Below are 15,720 nucleotides of genomic sequence, written 5' to 3' on the forward strand. Positions count from 1 at the left end.
CCAACTCTGATCGGGTGCATGGCAGCGGAAGGATACCAAGTTCGGAGCGGAGTGGCAGTGGACCAGGGTGTTCTGTGGGCTTTGTCCAGGAATGTTTTGGTCCTTGGAGTTGTCAGAACTGGCAGTGTGTGTCTGGGAGGACGTCATTTGAGGACCTGCGCTTGCGCATGGCCTTCTTACATAAGTTCTTCGAGCTGCCATGGGTTGCGGAGCTCAGCAACACCAAGTAACGTACCTTGATTCCCACATTTTCCACCATATCATTCAGTCTGGTAATGTGTGGCTGTTATACATTACAGACACGATGTCTGCGGATATATATACAGTGTCGTAATGCAACCTGTGTCCACAGGGTGCAGCTTACATGGGATCTGTGGACACACTGTCACTGAGCCGCCTCCACCCGCGGACTCGGAGTAGCGCGCGAGCGGGCTCTGATTCAAGATTGTGCATCCCTGATAAGCAAATATCCTTCTGGAGGTGCTCGGCGACTCGTTTCCAGGAAAGATTGTGTTTCTTGCTCGCGTCGCGGATCGAAAAAAAACACTTTCTTGGGCAAGACACGTTTCTGATCAGACATGTGCGAGTAGCAGGCAAAAAAGATGACCTTATCCAGCTCAAGTTTCGCAGATGCGGACGTCCTCGCAGAACGACTCCATCTTTATATGCAAATATGCGCCTAATTAAGAGGACTCACAGATCCTGGTCGAGTTCCGCGCGATCAGAGTCCAGACGCTAGTTGCTCAGTTCCTCGTGGAAGCCGCCGGCAGCGAGTCGGCAGAGGCGCACCGGACGCGACACGAGGCTACTCGACGCTCCGACGGAAGTTCTACGGACCGATACCGCGTGACGCGGGTCTGAGACCTGACGAATCAGGCGGTCTTCAATCGGCAACTAGTCATGCCGCATCACGCCTCCCGAGCACGTCGCCGTCCTAAAGACGGGGATGATGCGGCTGGCGCGTTGCTACGGCTTCGGGCCATCGGAGGAGGAGTAGGTGAGACTGTGAATGCCGACCGCTCTTGTCGCAGTTCGCAACGACGTCGACCCGGCGTCTTGTGGTCCGACGGACGCTGCTCGGACCGAGGCCTAAGCGACGCCAGTGGAACCGGCCAAGGGTGCCGACGCCATTTGGACGACTTCCGCCGGGTCTATGTACCAATGGAAGCATGAAGCCATGACACTCTGCCGGACATCTGCGTGGGGGACCTGCTCAGTGCTGTGACAGTGTCTCCTCGACGGAGAAAAAACAACACACTTACGCGACTACGATCTGCGAGCGTCGGCCGAGCAGCGGGGACGATCAGGCACTTCATGAATATTGCAACATTGCTGAAGATTGCTGATTGCCCAGAGCGCAGAGCCCTTGACGACGACCAACGACACGTGGTATCCGAGAACCCCATGGATATACGGAGAGACGAAGCGACGACGAGGGATGTGCGCGTGGGCGGCGGGTGCGTATCAATACAGGCATGTTTTCGTTTTACGAGTCGCGGTCCGAGCGTGGGATACGTACACAGTGAGGGGCGAGCGGTAGGGTGGTATAGCGGGACGTGTGGGTGAGGCGGGCGGAATGCGAGGGTGGATGGGAAGGACGAGAAGGCGGATGGGGGTGATGGTGCGTGGGCGGATATGGGGACTGGGGATGCACGGTACAACAAGGTGGTGGGAGGCGGTCTGTCTATGATGGGATACCTGGGCGATAGATAACTCCTGCATACCCACGGGGGCTAGACCGGTGCGCGGGCGAAGGCGCGGTCTCCTCTATGGCGTGACAGAAAGAACCGGGCTGCAAGAATCGGAGAGATGATGGATGCGGACGGAACGGGGACGAGAATGGGCCTACAGATGAGAGCATGTGAAGTGTCTATGAGCCAACCAGAAACGCAGAACAAGCGGTACGAACGAGGCAAGGGATGACGGAGGCGCGAGCACACTGGGGAAAGGTAGAAGGCGGCCGCCGTGTTTTGCGTTTTGCGTCAGCATGGCGCGGACACGTGGCGTCGGGACCAGGGGTGAAGACGAGGGTCGGGGCGAGGATGCCCGTGGTGCGCGTCATGTCGGCTTGTAGTAAACGGTCGTGATGTACTGATAGCAATGACGCTGTGTCAGTTGGCTCTCTCCAGGGAAGAGCCTGGTGGCAGAGGCGAACAGGCTTACCTTCTTGCGGTAGCGCGTCGTGTTCGCCACTGCCAGGACTCCATTCCGGATTGCGCTCGTACTGAGGTGATGAAGGACGACATGTGATGGCACAGGGAGCACACTTGCGTCGTCTGAGATCCCAGGGCCATCCCAGGGCCGGTTCTGGATCGACGAGGGTGGGACTGGGGTGCCCGGGGCGACCTCGGTGCCTCCTGCAGTGACGACGGGGAGTTGCACGCCGATGCCGTCCTGCTCGGCGAGCTCAGCCGCGGTCATGCCTATCGTCTGTTGCCTGTTCTCCTTTCTCTCACGCTCCCGCCGTTGTCGCCCGCTACGCCTCCTATCGCGATCCCCGTTCGCTGCGGCCGCACTGGGAGGCATGGTCGGCGGGCGAACGTTGAGGATGAGTTTGTCAAGATGGCGGGGCAGCGCGGGCGCGGGCGGAATGTTGGGCGTCGGGACGCCGCTCGCGGATGAGGTAGGGGAGTCGGCACTCGCCAAGTACGTTTCCTCTTCGGCGGCGGCAGCGGTGAGCTGCGAGGGGATCTCCGACGTCCACTCCGCCTCCTTCCCTTTCCCGCCCGTCCCTCCTGCGGCAGTCGAGTCTGACCAGAAAGAATTGAACTGATTGGGGTGTGCGTGGTTCGGGCTCGCGAGGGGAGTGACTAGTTGTCCTTGGTTGGGAGAACTGGGTGCCGTAGGGGCGGCGACGGCGACGTAGTTGGCTAGGGTGCCGTCCATGTCGTCAACCGCCCGCTGATAGTCGTTCGTGAGCCGGATCTGGTCATCGACGATGAACTTGAAATGATGGGTGCCAGGGCGCAGAGGCACGATAGTGTACCACGAGTTCGTTTGTGAGCTGCGATAGAAGTCAGCGGGGGTGGAACACGGGCCGATTGAAAGAAACGCCAGAGGGGAGTAGGAACGGCCACTCACTCGTACTCCATCGGCTGGCGGCCCTGCCAATTGTCGTGCCCTGCACGGATCAAGACGACTTTCTTGCCGCCCTCCTTCCAAGCGATCTTGGTGTTGACATGGTCCGGCTTGCGGTCTTCGTCCTGCGGTTTGACCTCTAGAGCGAGGGGGATGGTGGAATAGATCACCTCGGGGACGAACTCGGGCCTGATGGGGGCGACGTCGGAGCGGGGAGGGGAGTCCTGGATGGCAGAGAGGAGGGAGCGGGTGGAGTTGAAGGCGGAGAGGGAGGAGCGATAGCGCGAGCCATCGCCCATGCGGTTGAGACGCGCGCCGGAGGCGAGGTTGTGCTGGACGCGGAACGTCTGCTGGGGCGGATTGGCCGGGGTCGGGATTGGGATCGGGGACGACGCGCGGGGGCGCCGGTGGGCGGGATGGGGAGAGACCGACGCGGGGGACGCGGCGGGGGTGAGGGTGAGGGACGCCAGATCGGGGAGCTCGAGCGACTTCTTCTTGTAGCGGAGGGAGTGGTGGACGCGGCGGGAGGCGGAGGCGGGGCTGGGGCTGCCGCGGGGGGACGAGACGGTGCGCGCGGGGGAGTCGACGCGGGCGTGGGGCGAGGTCGGGTTCGAGGACGTGTTGCCCATCCTCGGCGGGCGGCGCGGGCAATAAGGGCACAGGTGGGGACGGGGAATCGAGAGGATCAGCGGCGGGAGAGAAGCGCGGCGGAGGCTCCTCTCGAGCACGGGCGCAAAAGGGGCCTTTTCGCTCGCGCTCGTCTGCGCCAGTCAGGCCGGCGATTCTGACAAATCAATCCACCGCTCACCTCCGACGCTCCCTCCTCTTCTCCCAGGCGTGTCGTGCGAGAGAGGGCCTGTGCTCGGCGACGGCAGACAGCAGACCTGGGCACTTCGTGGGCGGCGGTGAGAGAGGTGGAGGCAGGAGTGAAGCAGGCCTCGAGCCTACAGCCGTGGGCAGCGAGACGGCGATCCGCCCGCGCCTAACGTCCCACTAATCGGAGTTCAAACCGAGCACACTCCGATAGCCCGTAATGAAGTGCCGGCATCCTCCACCATCTGCTCTATCTCGCCACCACGATCACGCCTAGACTCGTCCTCAGACCCTCGCTCCAGGCGCATACGGCGTGCCTCCAGCACCAGCCTCGGCGACTTCGGCAATCTACTGCACCTTTAGATTTGCGGCTTCCTAGGCTTCTAGCCGCACCTTCATCCCGCCGCGTTTTCCGTCAACCGATCGCTGCGATGCGCATTGCAGTCGTCCAGTTCGACCCCAAGGTAACTCGACTCTACTCAAAAAAATTTGGGTTCTGACCTTATCTCGAAGATCGGCGAGGTCGAGGCCAACCTCACAAAGGCCAACAAGCTCTGCGAGACGTGCGTCTGCCCCATGTCGAGCTTGGCAGACGTGAAGCTAGCATATAACGAGCACATCACGACTCCAGCCTGCAGCCCGACTCGGTCGACCTCGTGTGTCTCCCTGAGATGATCTTCTCCGGTGCGCCCTTGGTCCGGACGCTGCAAGGCCATCGTACCCCGACTCACGGACGCGCCAGGTTACGTCTTCCCGGACTCCCAGTCCATCACTCCCTTCCTCGAGGAGCCGCACACGGGCCCGACCTCGCGCTTCTGCTCCGACCTCGCCCGGCGCCTGCGCTGCTACGTCGTCGCGGGCTACCCCGAGCGCCTCCCTGCGGCGGACGTGCACACCACCACAGTCACAGTTGGCGACGCTGCGCCCAAGGAAGTCACGATCGTCGGCGCGAACGCCGCGGCGCTATACGGGCCCGCCGGAGAGCCCGTCGGGATCTATCACAAGTCAAACCTGTACGACACGGACATGACGTGGGCGCGGGGCGGCAAGGGCCAAGGCTCCCCTGCGACGGGCGAGACGGTGGAAGGACACGGGGAGACGCCCGGCTTCGCGACGTTCCGCCTCCCGCCACCACTGGGGGCGCTGTCGCTCGCGATCTGCATGGACCTCAACGTGCGGCCGCCGGCGGTGTGGACCTCGCTCGAGAGCGGGCCGTTCGAGGTCGCGGAGTACTGCGTGCGGGAGCGCACGAAGGTGCTCGTGCTCCTGAACGCGTGGCTGGACTCGAAGAACCGCCTCGAGGACGACGACACGGACTGGCAGACGGTCAACTATTGGGCGATGCGGCTACGACCGCTGTGGGCGAAGGTCCAAGAAGAAGCTAGTTTAGAAGAGGACGACGACGCGTTCGAAGACGAAGACAACATTGTGGACGGAACGGGCGGGCAGGGGGCGCGTAAAGTTGGCGACGAAGTGATCGCAGTCGTCTGTAATCGCTGTGGAGAAGAGAATAGTGCGTCTATGTTTTGTGTGCATGCCGGCCCCCAACACTCATGCGCTCACTTCTTTGGGACAGATGTCCTGTTTGCTGGATCGTCAACGATGTTCAACCTCGCGCCAGGCGTCGGACGTCCGAAGGTGCTTCACCATATGACACGACGCCAAGAGGGCGTGGAGATTTGGACGGTTCCCAATTCGGAAGTGTAGTGCCATATTTGGACACAGGTCTGCGGAGTGTGAGTACATTATGGAACCCAGGGGCTGCGCGGTTGTTGTCGATCTAGGACAAAGTTCATCTGGATGTCTCGGTGCTTTCCCTGTTAACTGGATTTAGGCTACTGTCTGTCCGGCTGACCTACACTGCCATTCGAGTGATGACAACATAGTGTTGGCGCAGTAATCCAGAGTAATCCACCGGAGGCCGCACTAGGAGGCTTCTTGAATATCCTGCCTCGGATATAGTCAGGTTGCTCATATGCGCCCGATAGGTCATCTCGGGCCAGGCGTCCGCTTTGGGGAGGAGGGGGGCTTCAGAGGTATCTGAGCCAAATCAGTCCTGATGAGGCTCGCACTTTTGTCGGATGCATGAGGGGATACTGGCTTCCTGTCCCCATGGATGGCTCAGCTTTGTATCTCGATCCGCATGGTGGACAAATCCGTGAGGGCCACGATATCTCTGCTGTTGCGTTTCCACCAGTCGCCCTCTCGACCTCCGATGCTGAGCCGAGGCAGTTCATATGAACGGCCACCCGTCGGGTTACACGGCTTATGCATATCTCTCTCTCCTGCAGGACGCCGGGCTCTTTATGTGGGCTCTCGTTCAGGAATGCCAGGTGGTGGCCGCTCTAAGCCGAAATGTCGCACGCTCTCGGCGATCGGCGCCTTGTTTCGGCACGGGTCGTGGAAGAACAGGCGGCGGACGTCACCAAGATCTACGCTAGGTCGTCGCGGAGTATCCTGTCACCGCTAGCCGGATGACGGTTCTTGGACGTCACTCGGAGGTGTACTTGTGCGGTGCGTGCAGGCTCTGCATGAGACCAGTCCACCGACGTCACTGAGGCCGTGTCTGTCCTGCGAAGGGTTGAAGCGAGCGCAGGACAGGGCGCCGTGAGACGAACGGGCGACAATGGCGCCACGGAGGCACGGAGGCGTTGAATAGAGTACCCGGCCGGAACGGGGGCTGCGGGTGCGGCGACATGGGAGACCCGCAGGACGGACGGCCGGCCGGCGTCGTCACGGAGGGCGTTGAGCAAGCGTCACGTGGACGGCCGGCCGTGCCTTGTCGCCCTGAGGCCTGAGGGCTGAGGGCGCCGAGTGCGGATCAACTGGCGCTCTCCCGGAGTGGGGGAACGTACATACCTAAATGGGAAAGATAATCCACCGAAGCGAAGGGCGTTGAGTAGCGGAGAACGTGGGCACGTCGGGCGATTGGGTGCCGCGGGCACAGCCAGCGGGCGTGCGCGGGAAGACGGCGAGAGACGAGGGGCGGACGCGGGGGCCGGACGGGGGCGAGAGAGGATCTCTGTGTGGAGAATCGCCGAAGCGTAGCGTGTGCTGCGCTCCAGGAAGTCTGGCAGCCCGTTCCGGCAGGCTGACAGATGATGGATGTTCCCCCGCCGCGCGAGGGTGTCGGCGCAGTGGGCGGGGCGGGGCGGGACGGTGGGCGTTGGCATGGAACAGGCGAAGGAGGCGGGGAAGGGCCTCCGCGGACAGGGACGGCGAGGACTCGGGCGTCTTGGACGAGTGGGAGGGCACGGGCGCCTGGTGGAAGCAAACCCGCCCTCCATTTCCGCCACTCAACGCCCCGTATCGCTCCCCATCGGCCGTCCGGGGCAGGCGCCGAGGCGGTATCCAGACTGATTGTTTCTGCTGTCCATCCGAGTCCGAACCCGTGCCCGCGGCCCTCCGGCAGCGCCCGCGCCCCGCGCGAGGCCAGAGTCGCGCCCCAGACGCGGTGCGCGAGCGAGCAAATGTGGGATCGGACCAAACAGCTGGCCGCTTCCCCTGGCCAGCACACCTATATAGCCTATCGCCCCGCGCCGGCCTCTCTCCCGCGCCCATCACCTCCCTCCCCTTCCTTCCTCCCTCTCCCTCCATGTCCCTGCCGCCCAGGACCCCCATGGGTCCCCCGCAGGATGTCGTGATGGGGCCCCCTCCTGTCCCCGGCCAGGCTCCCGTCCCGCTCGCCGGAAAGTTTTCCAAGGAGAAGGACTCCGACGTCACCACAAAGTACAGCAGGCTCAAGCGCAAGTACTTCGAGCTTGAAGAGGTGAGCTCGACCACCCCTTCGCGCGCCCCGCTCTTCCACTCAACGTCCCCCGTCATCAACGCCCGTGTACCTTCCTTGCTCGATTGCCCTCCCGCGACGCGTATGACCTGGCCGACTTCTCCAGAAACACAAAGAAGCCATGGTTCAGCTCAAGACCTCTGGAGAGCGCAACATAAAGTGGCGGGCTGAACGACAGTGCGTCCTTCTCCTTCTCCTTGTTTTCCTCGTTCCATATCCCCCCTTGTGCAGACTTTTGCTGGAACGCATCAGCGAGCTGGAGACCAACCCCGCCACCAACCCAGGTGTCACTCTTCCCCAGCCTCCATTCACAGCCTTCCCCCGCGTTCTCCTGAACGACAAGAACCAGAAGCTGTTCGTCGCCAACCTCCGCCAAGCAATTGAAGAGATCGACCGCGAGGACCCTGAAATCGACCCTCACCTCCTGTCGCGTCATATTGGGCCTGCCGCACGCAAGCGACAAGAGATCGAGATGCGCGAGCGCCAGGAGGAGGAGGCGCGAGAGGCTGCCAAAAGACCTCCGGTCAGGAAACTACGCACCCTGCCGACGAAGGGCAAAGACATCGGTGCCCCTCTAACGTACGCACCTGCCCCTGTTCACGGCGTGCTCTCCCCGCTCCCATCCGCAGCCGTCACTGTGGGCTATGGTGAAGGGGGCCCGTCTTCCCCCACTGTCCTCTCAAGTTCTGGCTTCAGATTGCGCATCAAGGGCCCCGCACCCCCCGCACATGAGGGCACCCCTCCAGGGCACCCCCAGGGTCCTCCTCCATCGCACCCTGGACCTCAGTCTCACCCAAGTGGGCATTTACCACTGCCCCCGCACACGTCTGTGCACAGGCACTCTCAATCGATGTCCCCGGACCTGTCGCCCCAAGATGAGTATGTGTCAGCAATCCAGGTTGAGGGAATGTCTCCACCATACCAACACGGAGCTCCCCCTTCCCAGGCGCAGATGCAGATGACGCTCCGGACGTCGTCTGCCTCCTCCCGCCCATCCGACATCCAACGACACACAAAGCCAAAACGACTCAAGGCGCACACAGTGACCACCCGGACCGCAAACATCCCACTCATTCCCCGCGACAGGGACGGACGCCCGATACTACCGCTGACGGTGGGCATCATGACGGTATTGCACCTGGGCGAGGTGTGCATGAGGGAGCATTTTCACACGGAGAGGTACATCTTCCCGGTGGGCTACGAGGTGACCCGGTGCGTGTCTCGAGCTTGTCTTCCTTCTTGTATTAAATGCGCATGTGACGCATACAGGCGCTACTCTTCGACCATGGACCCCAACGCGGAGGTAACGTACCACTGCAAAATCCTGGACGGCGGCGACGGGCCTAAGTTCCAGATCATCGCTGCCGACGCGCCCGACAAACCCATCGTGGCGGGGACTGCGACGGGCGCGTGGTCGGTTATCGTCCGTGCGGCGAACCACATCCGGAATCGCGCACATTCGAACTCGGTGTCGGGACCGGATTTCTTTGGGTTAGGGCAGAACACGATCAAGTACCTCATACAGGAGCTTCCACATGCGAACCAGCTGAGGGATTACGTGTGGCAGGACTTCAGGGAAGGAGGGTGAGTTAGCTTTCGTGTTATGCTCGCGATGCACGCCTTCACCCTTGGTGGTATCGCTGTGCGGAGGGGGCGCTGCAAATGGGCGCCCGCAGTTTGTCGTTTTCTGACAAATGCTTTACTCTGGTTTGTACAGACCTCTTGGCGGCCGGCATGCGCCTGTCGTTCCAGCACTTCCGGATGACATGGACCCGCCATCCCCCACCGCCGACTCTAGCAGCAACGGATACATGGATGTGGTGGATGGCGAGCAAGAGCTTCACTCACCCACCCACAACCCCGGCGCCGGTCCAACCCAAGCTGTGCTCGGCCGGCATGGCGAATTGCAAATCATCGAAGATCCTTCCTTACGCGGGCGCAACGGCCCTCCTCCTACCCATTCTCCCACCGCAATGAAGCCCATTACGTTCCACCAGGAGTATCCGAACGCTCCTCCCTCCGACCACGGACAGCGCGGACGGCGCGGATCACGAGCTAGCAATTACGACGACTACCCACCGATGCACGTGGATTCACCACACTCGCGCACGGCGTCACACTCGCCAGTGATGCATCGGGAGCGCGAACGAGACGGTCACTACTCTCCGCCCCACCAGCTCCCGCCTCCTCCACCTTTGGCTCACTCACATTCACTTTCGCGCTCGCATGGGTCAATTCCGCCTCCGTCTCCCCACCATCGGTATGTCCCGCATGCCAACGGCGGTGACTATCGCGAACACTATGACAGAGACAGGGGTCGCTCGCCGCCTCCGCCGCCACCCCCAGGCCCGGCCGTCCCCGCGACCTTCGCGAGCATCATGAATGCTTACCCGAATCCGCCTCCACGTATGGGTAGCCCGCCTGCGAGTGAAAGCAGCGTATACGCGAATGGTGTTCGGAGGAATGGCCACGCTGCGTATCCCCCTCGCGACGAGCGGTAGCAATACCGGCTCGTTCCTCTTCGCATGGGTGTGGACGTCTCAACATCTCCCCGGTCGGATTTTAAACTCTCGCCGCGTCTCCCGTCGTAAATGCATGGACAACGCATACATACGATTGCCTGCCCCGGAGGTTGGATACGGTTCGGAATCTCTTCATCGTCATTGTTGTCCCCCCCGTTGTACCCACTTCGCCGTCCATGGTCCCCTCTCTCCCGCCCCTGGTCGTCTCTCCCGTCCAAGGCCTTCATGTAACTGCTCTGCTCACCGCTCCATGTCTCTTGCTTTCAGTGCTCCCGTCCCCGTCCCACCGCCGCCCTGTCGCCTACCCCTCTACCCCCTTCCTCCTCCGGCTCCGTCACTGTTTCGTTCACGCCGTCATTGTCTTTGTGTACACCGTTGTCATGTTGTTCAGGCCCCCACTCCCCTTATCTTGTACACTAGTTTCCCCCTTTAATCTCGCCCGCCGCCCCACCTCTGCTGGTGCGGGCACAGAGCTGTAATCGTATGTCCTCAAGCTTCCCTACCCGTCTCCCCACCGCAGGTTCCCTCGCGTAGGTACGTACTGCCTCCTCCCTCTTTCTCTTTCTCTTCTGCACGACAGCCCTCCGGCCGGTCGCGCCCGCAGGCACCCATGCCACCTGCAGGCCGCGACCGCGCCCCGTCGGAGCCGCGCGGGGCGGGGTCCCCCAGCTGGGGCCTCATCCGCGCTGGATCCCGGCGCGCCCGCGGGCGCAGGGAAGGGCGAGAGCGAATGCGTGGTCGAGTGGTTTCATGACCATGCCCCTGTGGGGACTCCTGCCGCCGCGAGGACCGTGCCGGAAATTGGAGTAGTATGTGGGGCCGACATTATTTTCTTCCTCTCTTTTCCTTCTGTCCTGTGTTTTGGTGGTGATGTACTGGTGGAATTGTGTGCCGTTGTAGTAGCTGTAGATGCTCGGGGGCGGACGTGATCATGTATCCAGATTCCAGGGGTGGTATCGTGGATTAGATTGTTGGTGTGACGATACGTTCGTGTCTGCCGTGCAGCAACCGTTAAATCCAAACGTCACACGGTCTTCGTTCAGGTTGCTTAGGTCCAGTCCAGCTCCAACTTGTTTCAAAGAGCCAGGTCTTGATCAAATAATGGGCGAGGTGCATCACAGGCCATGCGGGAACGACGCGGATGTAGTACAAGGATGTCAAACATACAACAAACAACCGAACCTGACCTAATATTTCATGTAACGTCCAAACTTCGTACGTATCGATTCATCACCGTCCTCAGACACACACCGCCCAACCCCGAAGGCCTGGAGAGTGGGAAGCCCGAGACGACGTATCCAGCAAGTCGTGTCCAATGTCATCCGTTGCACAACCTGTCCGAGGACACATTCAGACCTGCATAAGAATGGTCACCGACGTCAGTGCGCAAGCCCCTGTCGAAGTCCGGAAAGGACGGAGGCTCACCGCGGGGGCGCCTCCGGCGAGGTAGCCGAGGTCGAACGCGGACTTCTCCTGCGGGACGTACCGCGGCGGGGGCGGGACCTCCGTCTCCGGGTCCTGCGTGGACGCGTCACCGGTGGCGTGAAGGGACGAAGGGAGGGAGGAGCGGGAGCGGGACGGGACGCACGCGGTCGAGCGAGGCCTCGGTCGCCTTCGCGAGCTGCGCCTTCTCGAGGTCCTTGCGGAACGAGGCGTCGTCGGCCGTCAGGGTCGCCACGGACGAGCGCGTGGAGGTGGAGGCGGGCGCGGGCGCGGCGGTAGTCACGACCATGGGCGCGCGGACGTCGAGGCTGGAGGGAGGAGATGTGGTCAGAGGGTGTGCTCCGTCCCACAGGATGGTGGGTGGCGAACCTAGACAGGACGCTGATGGTGTGCACTGCGGGTCATGGAGGCGTCAAAAGGGCGGCGCGTGTGGGAGGGCAAAGAAGGAGCACGCACGGTTCCCAAGAGCGGAGACAGCGACGAGCCAGACCAGGGAACGGGCAGCGATCGAATCACAGACAGCAGCGAACAAGGCGACGAGGCTGCAATGCGCCGGTGAGCGAAACACGCGGGGGGTGGAAGAGGTACGAGCAGCACGCACGAGCACCCGAAGAGACCGCCGAAAGACCAAAAGGTCGCCTCGTTCAGGAACCGGGTTGCTCCACGCCTGCGAGAGCGGTGAACGAAGGGTTAATGGGATTGGAAGGAAATACTTACTGTTGGAGGTAGAGGGGTCTCTCGAGCCACACGTAGGTCAGGACGGCGATGACGAGGTCCACTCCGCAAGTGATCCCCAAAGTCATGATTTGATCCCACTGTCACGGCCCAAAGAACGGTGAGCGAGATGGGCATATATATAGCCGTAAAACCTTGCCTGGTTGGTAGTTGTGACAGTGGAGGTCTCGATGAAACCCTGCGTGAACCTGGCATAACTCCTGAGCAAGCATTGACACAGGGAACGGACGATTTCCTACATGATTCCCACAGCAACTTTGTCGATTAAACCAGGTCAATGAGTCGGTTTCAAGACTAGGTCCAGAATGGCTTACCCCAAGACAATACTGAAAAGCGGGTCAATAATCCAACATGCTCACGAGGATCAAAAACAACACCCACCGAGCTGAAGCAGCGCGAAGAACAGCTGCAGTGGAGAGACCAATGAGCATCCTGGAATCCTGCCAGATGAATACACGTACAATGGTCATGAACAAGCTGGAGTTCCTCTTGGCTATACGCCTTCGTCAACAAGGTGACGTTCGAAGGGACAATACTGGTACTCACAAGCATACAGCTGGACTGCGAAGTAGCTGCGGTGAGAGTGCCGTCAGCTATGGAACCCCATACACGCTGAAAGATGAGATTACCTCTGAGCAATCACCGCGGCAAGGGTCTAGTACAACGCATTCTTAGAATATTAAAAAAGACAGACATCGTGTGTCGACTTACGGCCAACCCGATCTGAACCTATTGCAGGCAGAATACGTTCGGTCAGCCACTTAATTCCGCAATTGGCACTCGCGGCAGAGATACCATGATGGCCCTGACCAATGTTATGTCAGGCTCGGTAGGCGTGAAATCTATCACAATGCTCACCACTCGTCGCTGTTGTCGTTGGTGATTGATGTGACGGAATGGTAGGCGCCATACACCGAGGCGATCCACTGGATGAGGTTGACAATGCTGCGATTCTTATGAGAATCTGTCATGGAGTAATGACGATATGGGCATACACCAGGCTCGCAATCTACGGGCCATCGCAAGTTGATGAGATACATGAGGCGTCAAGAAGTGCACGATACGTACCGTTCCCTTCTTGGCCGCGCTGTATCCACCCCTCGAACGAAAGTAGGCCCAGGCCTTGGTCACCGCGATGCCGAATGTGCTAACATAGCACGTCTTGAGTGAATTGTTTTACATAACATGGTCAGGGAATGACTCACAGAGAAGCCAGCACGGACACGAACTGCACCGCACGGAGGTCTGTGTCAAGGCCCGTCGCATCCGAGAAGCTGGCGACAGAAGGGCCGGCATCGGAGGAACCCGACTCCGCGAAGGGGGTGGACATCGAGGACGCTACCGCCGCCGTACCAGTCGCTACGCTGGTGGGCGCGATACCAGTTTGAGTGAAGAACGAGCTCACTTCGCTGCTCATGTTGTGATGACGATAAAGGAGAGCACCAGGGCTGAAATAGGGTAGCGGGGGGAGCAGATCACCAGTCGCTACTTGGGCGAGCGAGCGGAGGGTCGGCGGGGGTGCTCGGAAGGCTTATATGCTCGATGCCCTGGGCTGCGGATAACGAACCCAGAGGACTAGGTGTTAGCCCCGTGGCATGGAAGGCTTGGTGAGACGTCTGGAGGTATTTGAAAGAGACTGGTGACCCTCGTGTGATGTGCATGGGAGGTTAGTGAGACGGTGTATTAAGACCGGCGGGACATCTGAGTACACACGCCGCGTTCTCGTATTTGCAAATGTGGTAGAAGCTACGCTGCGCGGTGTCAAGACAAAATTGCATTGTATGTCCGCAGCAGATGAGGAGTGCGCACCTGGATGGTCAAGCTGATGACGGCGTACGATGATCACTGGACTGCGGCGGCGTCCTGGCAAACGGCGTCCAAGCTGGAGTTACTTAGAGCTTGGCGGAAAAAGTCGTATGATAGTGGGCTGTTGAGACCGCGTGTAGTCTAGACAACTTAAAAAGTGTGATGTAAAGATGCAGCTATGCACGGCTGCGGTCAGACATATGTATATCTTTTCTGCGGCGAGCAGGCTGAGAAGTTGAACGTCCGATGTTATTCAACAATGCAATTGATCTGCAATTATTCAGTGTAACGTCACACGACAGCAACAGCATACTTTTAAAAAATTCTCATTAGTATGAGTAGATGTGTCGACACAGAGCATCGCGGCGCGGTTGGGTGGAGTCTTTGAAGGTCGCTGCGCTGGCCAGTGGTGCGTATTTAGCGCCTATGTTATGTCAGCACACGAAAACCCGGCGCTTCCACGGCGCTCACTCAGAGTCATTCACCGATTTCAGGCTTGCGACCCATCTAATGCACTCTGTAAGTCTTCGTAGTTTCTCAACTCTTGATTTATGCCACATTTATTCGCACGCGTCATCGTCGACCAGTGACCACGTAAGAAGACCCCTTTTCAAGCGAACACAGTGGCAGGGGATCCGTTCCGAAACCCTAGGCCTTATGTTCAGGGAGTGAAAATTGCATGTCCACGCAAGTGATGTGCTGTATACGCTTAAGATGTGCTCGGTACATCGTCGCCAATACACCCGATACGTTAATCCCACGGCTCAAGTACTGCAAGTAGTACAGGCGGTGCGAAAATCGCCACGCCCCCTGTGAGATCTGAAATATATCGCTCCATCGGAGTCCAGATCCCCGACGAAGCTTTTCAAAACATGACTAGTGAAGAGGAGCATGCGCCATGTGCGCTTGTTCTGTTGGTCTGTTTGTTCCTTTTCCTGGATTTTACTTAGCGCTTTCGGCTGACTTTCTGTTGCACAGTGGCCGAAAACATTAATACCAGCGTGAGGGATGATGGGACGTCTTTCCGAGTGCTCGATGCCCTGCACCATCACCAGTTGGAGTTTGGCGCCAATGCTGGTATCCGTTGTGCTTAACAAAGGTCCCCTTGCATGACCGGGAGTCGAATGACCTGTCCCCCAACCGAAGACATCTTGCAGACGATGGAGCTCTCGCCGACCGTACCACTTGCTCCAACGACGCGTGGCGGCGCCTTCCGGCAGATCTCCTGCACTTCCCTCGCTCGACTTTCGGAGTTTGACTTGCGGACAACTGGTTACTGGTCCATGGGCACGTGAGGATTGCACCCCTTTCGCCGCTTCGCCCTCATCTTCCCTCAAGCGCTGACCTCCAGTGCTTTTCGGGACATGTCCCGTCTATCTCCAGCCGCCGTGGCTGGCAAGCGTGGGCAGACTGGTGGAATGCATCGGGCGTCCTGTATGAATCCGACCATGGTCCATGGCGTACGAGAGCACGAAACCGGATATTCGCCTTGTTGTGAACCAAGTGTGGTCCTAAGCCACGGCCTGGGGCTGGACT

The 15,720-nt window shown here is 60.0% G+C and overlaps 4 protein-coding genes across 4 annotated transcripts; 2 read left to right on the top strand and 2 right to left on the bottom strand.

The window, feature by feature from the left end:
• Positions 1-2,058: 2,058 nt before the first annotated feature.
• On the bottom strand, positions 2,059-3,707 carry BXZ73DRAFT_47225 (5'-AMP-activated protein kinase beta subunit, interation domain-containing protein; the record flags this gene model as incomplete). Its single annotated transcript, XM_048019838.1, has 3 exons — positions 2,059-2,106; positions 2,164-3,004; positions 3,082-3,707. 3 exons carry the CDS (start codon positions 3,705-3,707, stop codon positions 2,059-2,061), a joined length of 1,515 nt encoding a protein of 504 aa, XP_047877711.1.
• Positions 3,708-4,322: 615 nt separating this feature from the next.
• On the top strand, positions 4,323-5,598 carry BXZ73DRAFT_101562 (carbon-nitrogen hydrolase; the record flags this gene model as incomplete). Its single annotated transcript, XM_048014946.1, has 5 exons — positions 4,323-4,355; positions 4,405-4,454; positions 4,523-4,575; positions 4,634-5,404; positions 5,468-5,598. 5 exons carry the CDS (start codon positions 4,323-4,325, stop codon positions 5,596-5,598), a joined length of 1,038 nt encoding a protein of 345 aa, XP_047877712.1.
• A 1,888-nt stretch (positions 5,599-7,486) lies between these two features.
• On the top strand, positions 7,487-10,179 carry BXZ73DRAFT_77677 (uncharacterized protein; the record flags this gene model as incomplete). Its single annotated transcript, XM_048022714.1, has 5 exons — positions 7,487-7,660; positions 7,785-7,855; positions 7,910-8,890; positions 8,948-9,262; positions 9,396-10,179. The coding sequence occupies 5 exons, from the start codon at positions 7,487-7,489 to the stop codon at positions 10,177-10,179; spliced, it is 2,325 nt and encodes a 774-aa protein (XP_047877713.1).
• A 1,371-nt stretch (positions 10,180-11,550) lies between these two features.
• On the bottom strand, positions 11,551-13,795 carry BXZ73DRAFT_101564 (uncharacterized protein; the record flags this gene model as incomplete). The annotated part of the gene is made up of 19 exons (XM_048014947.1): positions 11,551-11,718; positions 11,789-11,951; positions 12,013-12,037; positions 12,100-12,185; positions 12,245-12,310; positions 12,361-12,458; positions 12,536-12,566; positions 12,618-12,633; positions 12,693-12,704; positions 12,760-12,784; positions 12,840-12,871; positions 12,925-12,950; positions 13,008-13,033; positions 13,090-13,107; positions 13,174-13,183; positions 13,237-13,323; positions 13,374-13,387; positions 13,447-13,525; positions 13,584-13,795. The coding sequence occupies 19 exons, from the start codon at positions 13,793-13,795 to the stop codon at positions 11,551-11,553; spliced, it is 1,194 nt and encodes a 397-aa protein (XP_047877714.1).
• Between the last annotated feature and the right edge of the window lie 1,925 nt (positions 13,796-15,720).

This window comes from Epithele typhae (genome assembly GCF_022376455.1).
Source record: "Epithele typhae strain CBS 203.58 chromosome Unknown BXZ73scaffold_25, whole genome shotgun sequence".
NCBI lineage: Eukaryota > Fungi > Basidiomycota > Agaricomycetes > Polyporales > Epitheliaceae > Epithele > Epithele typhae.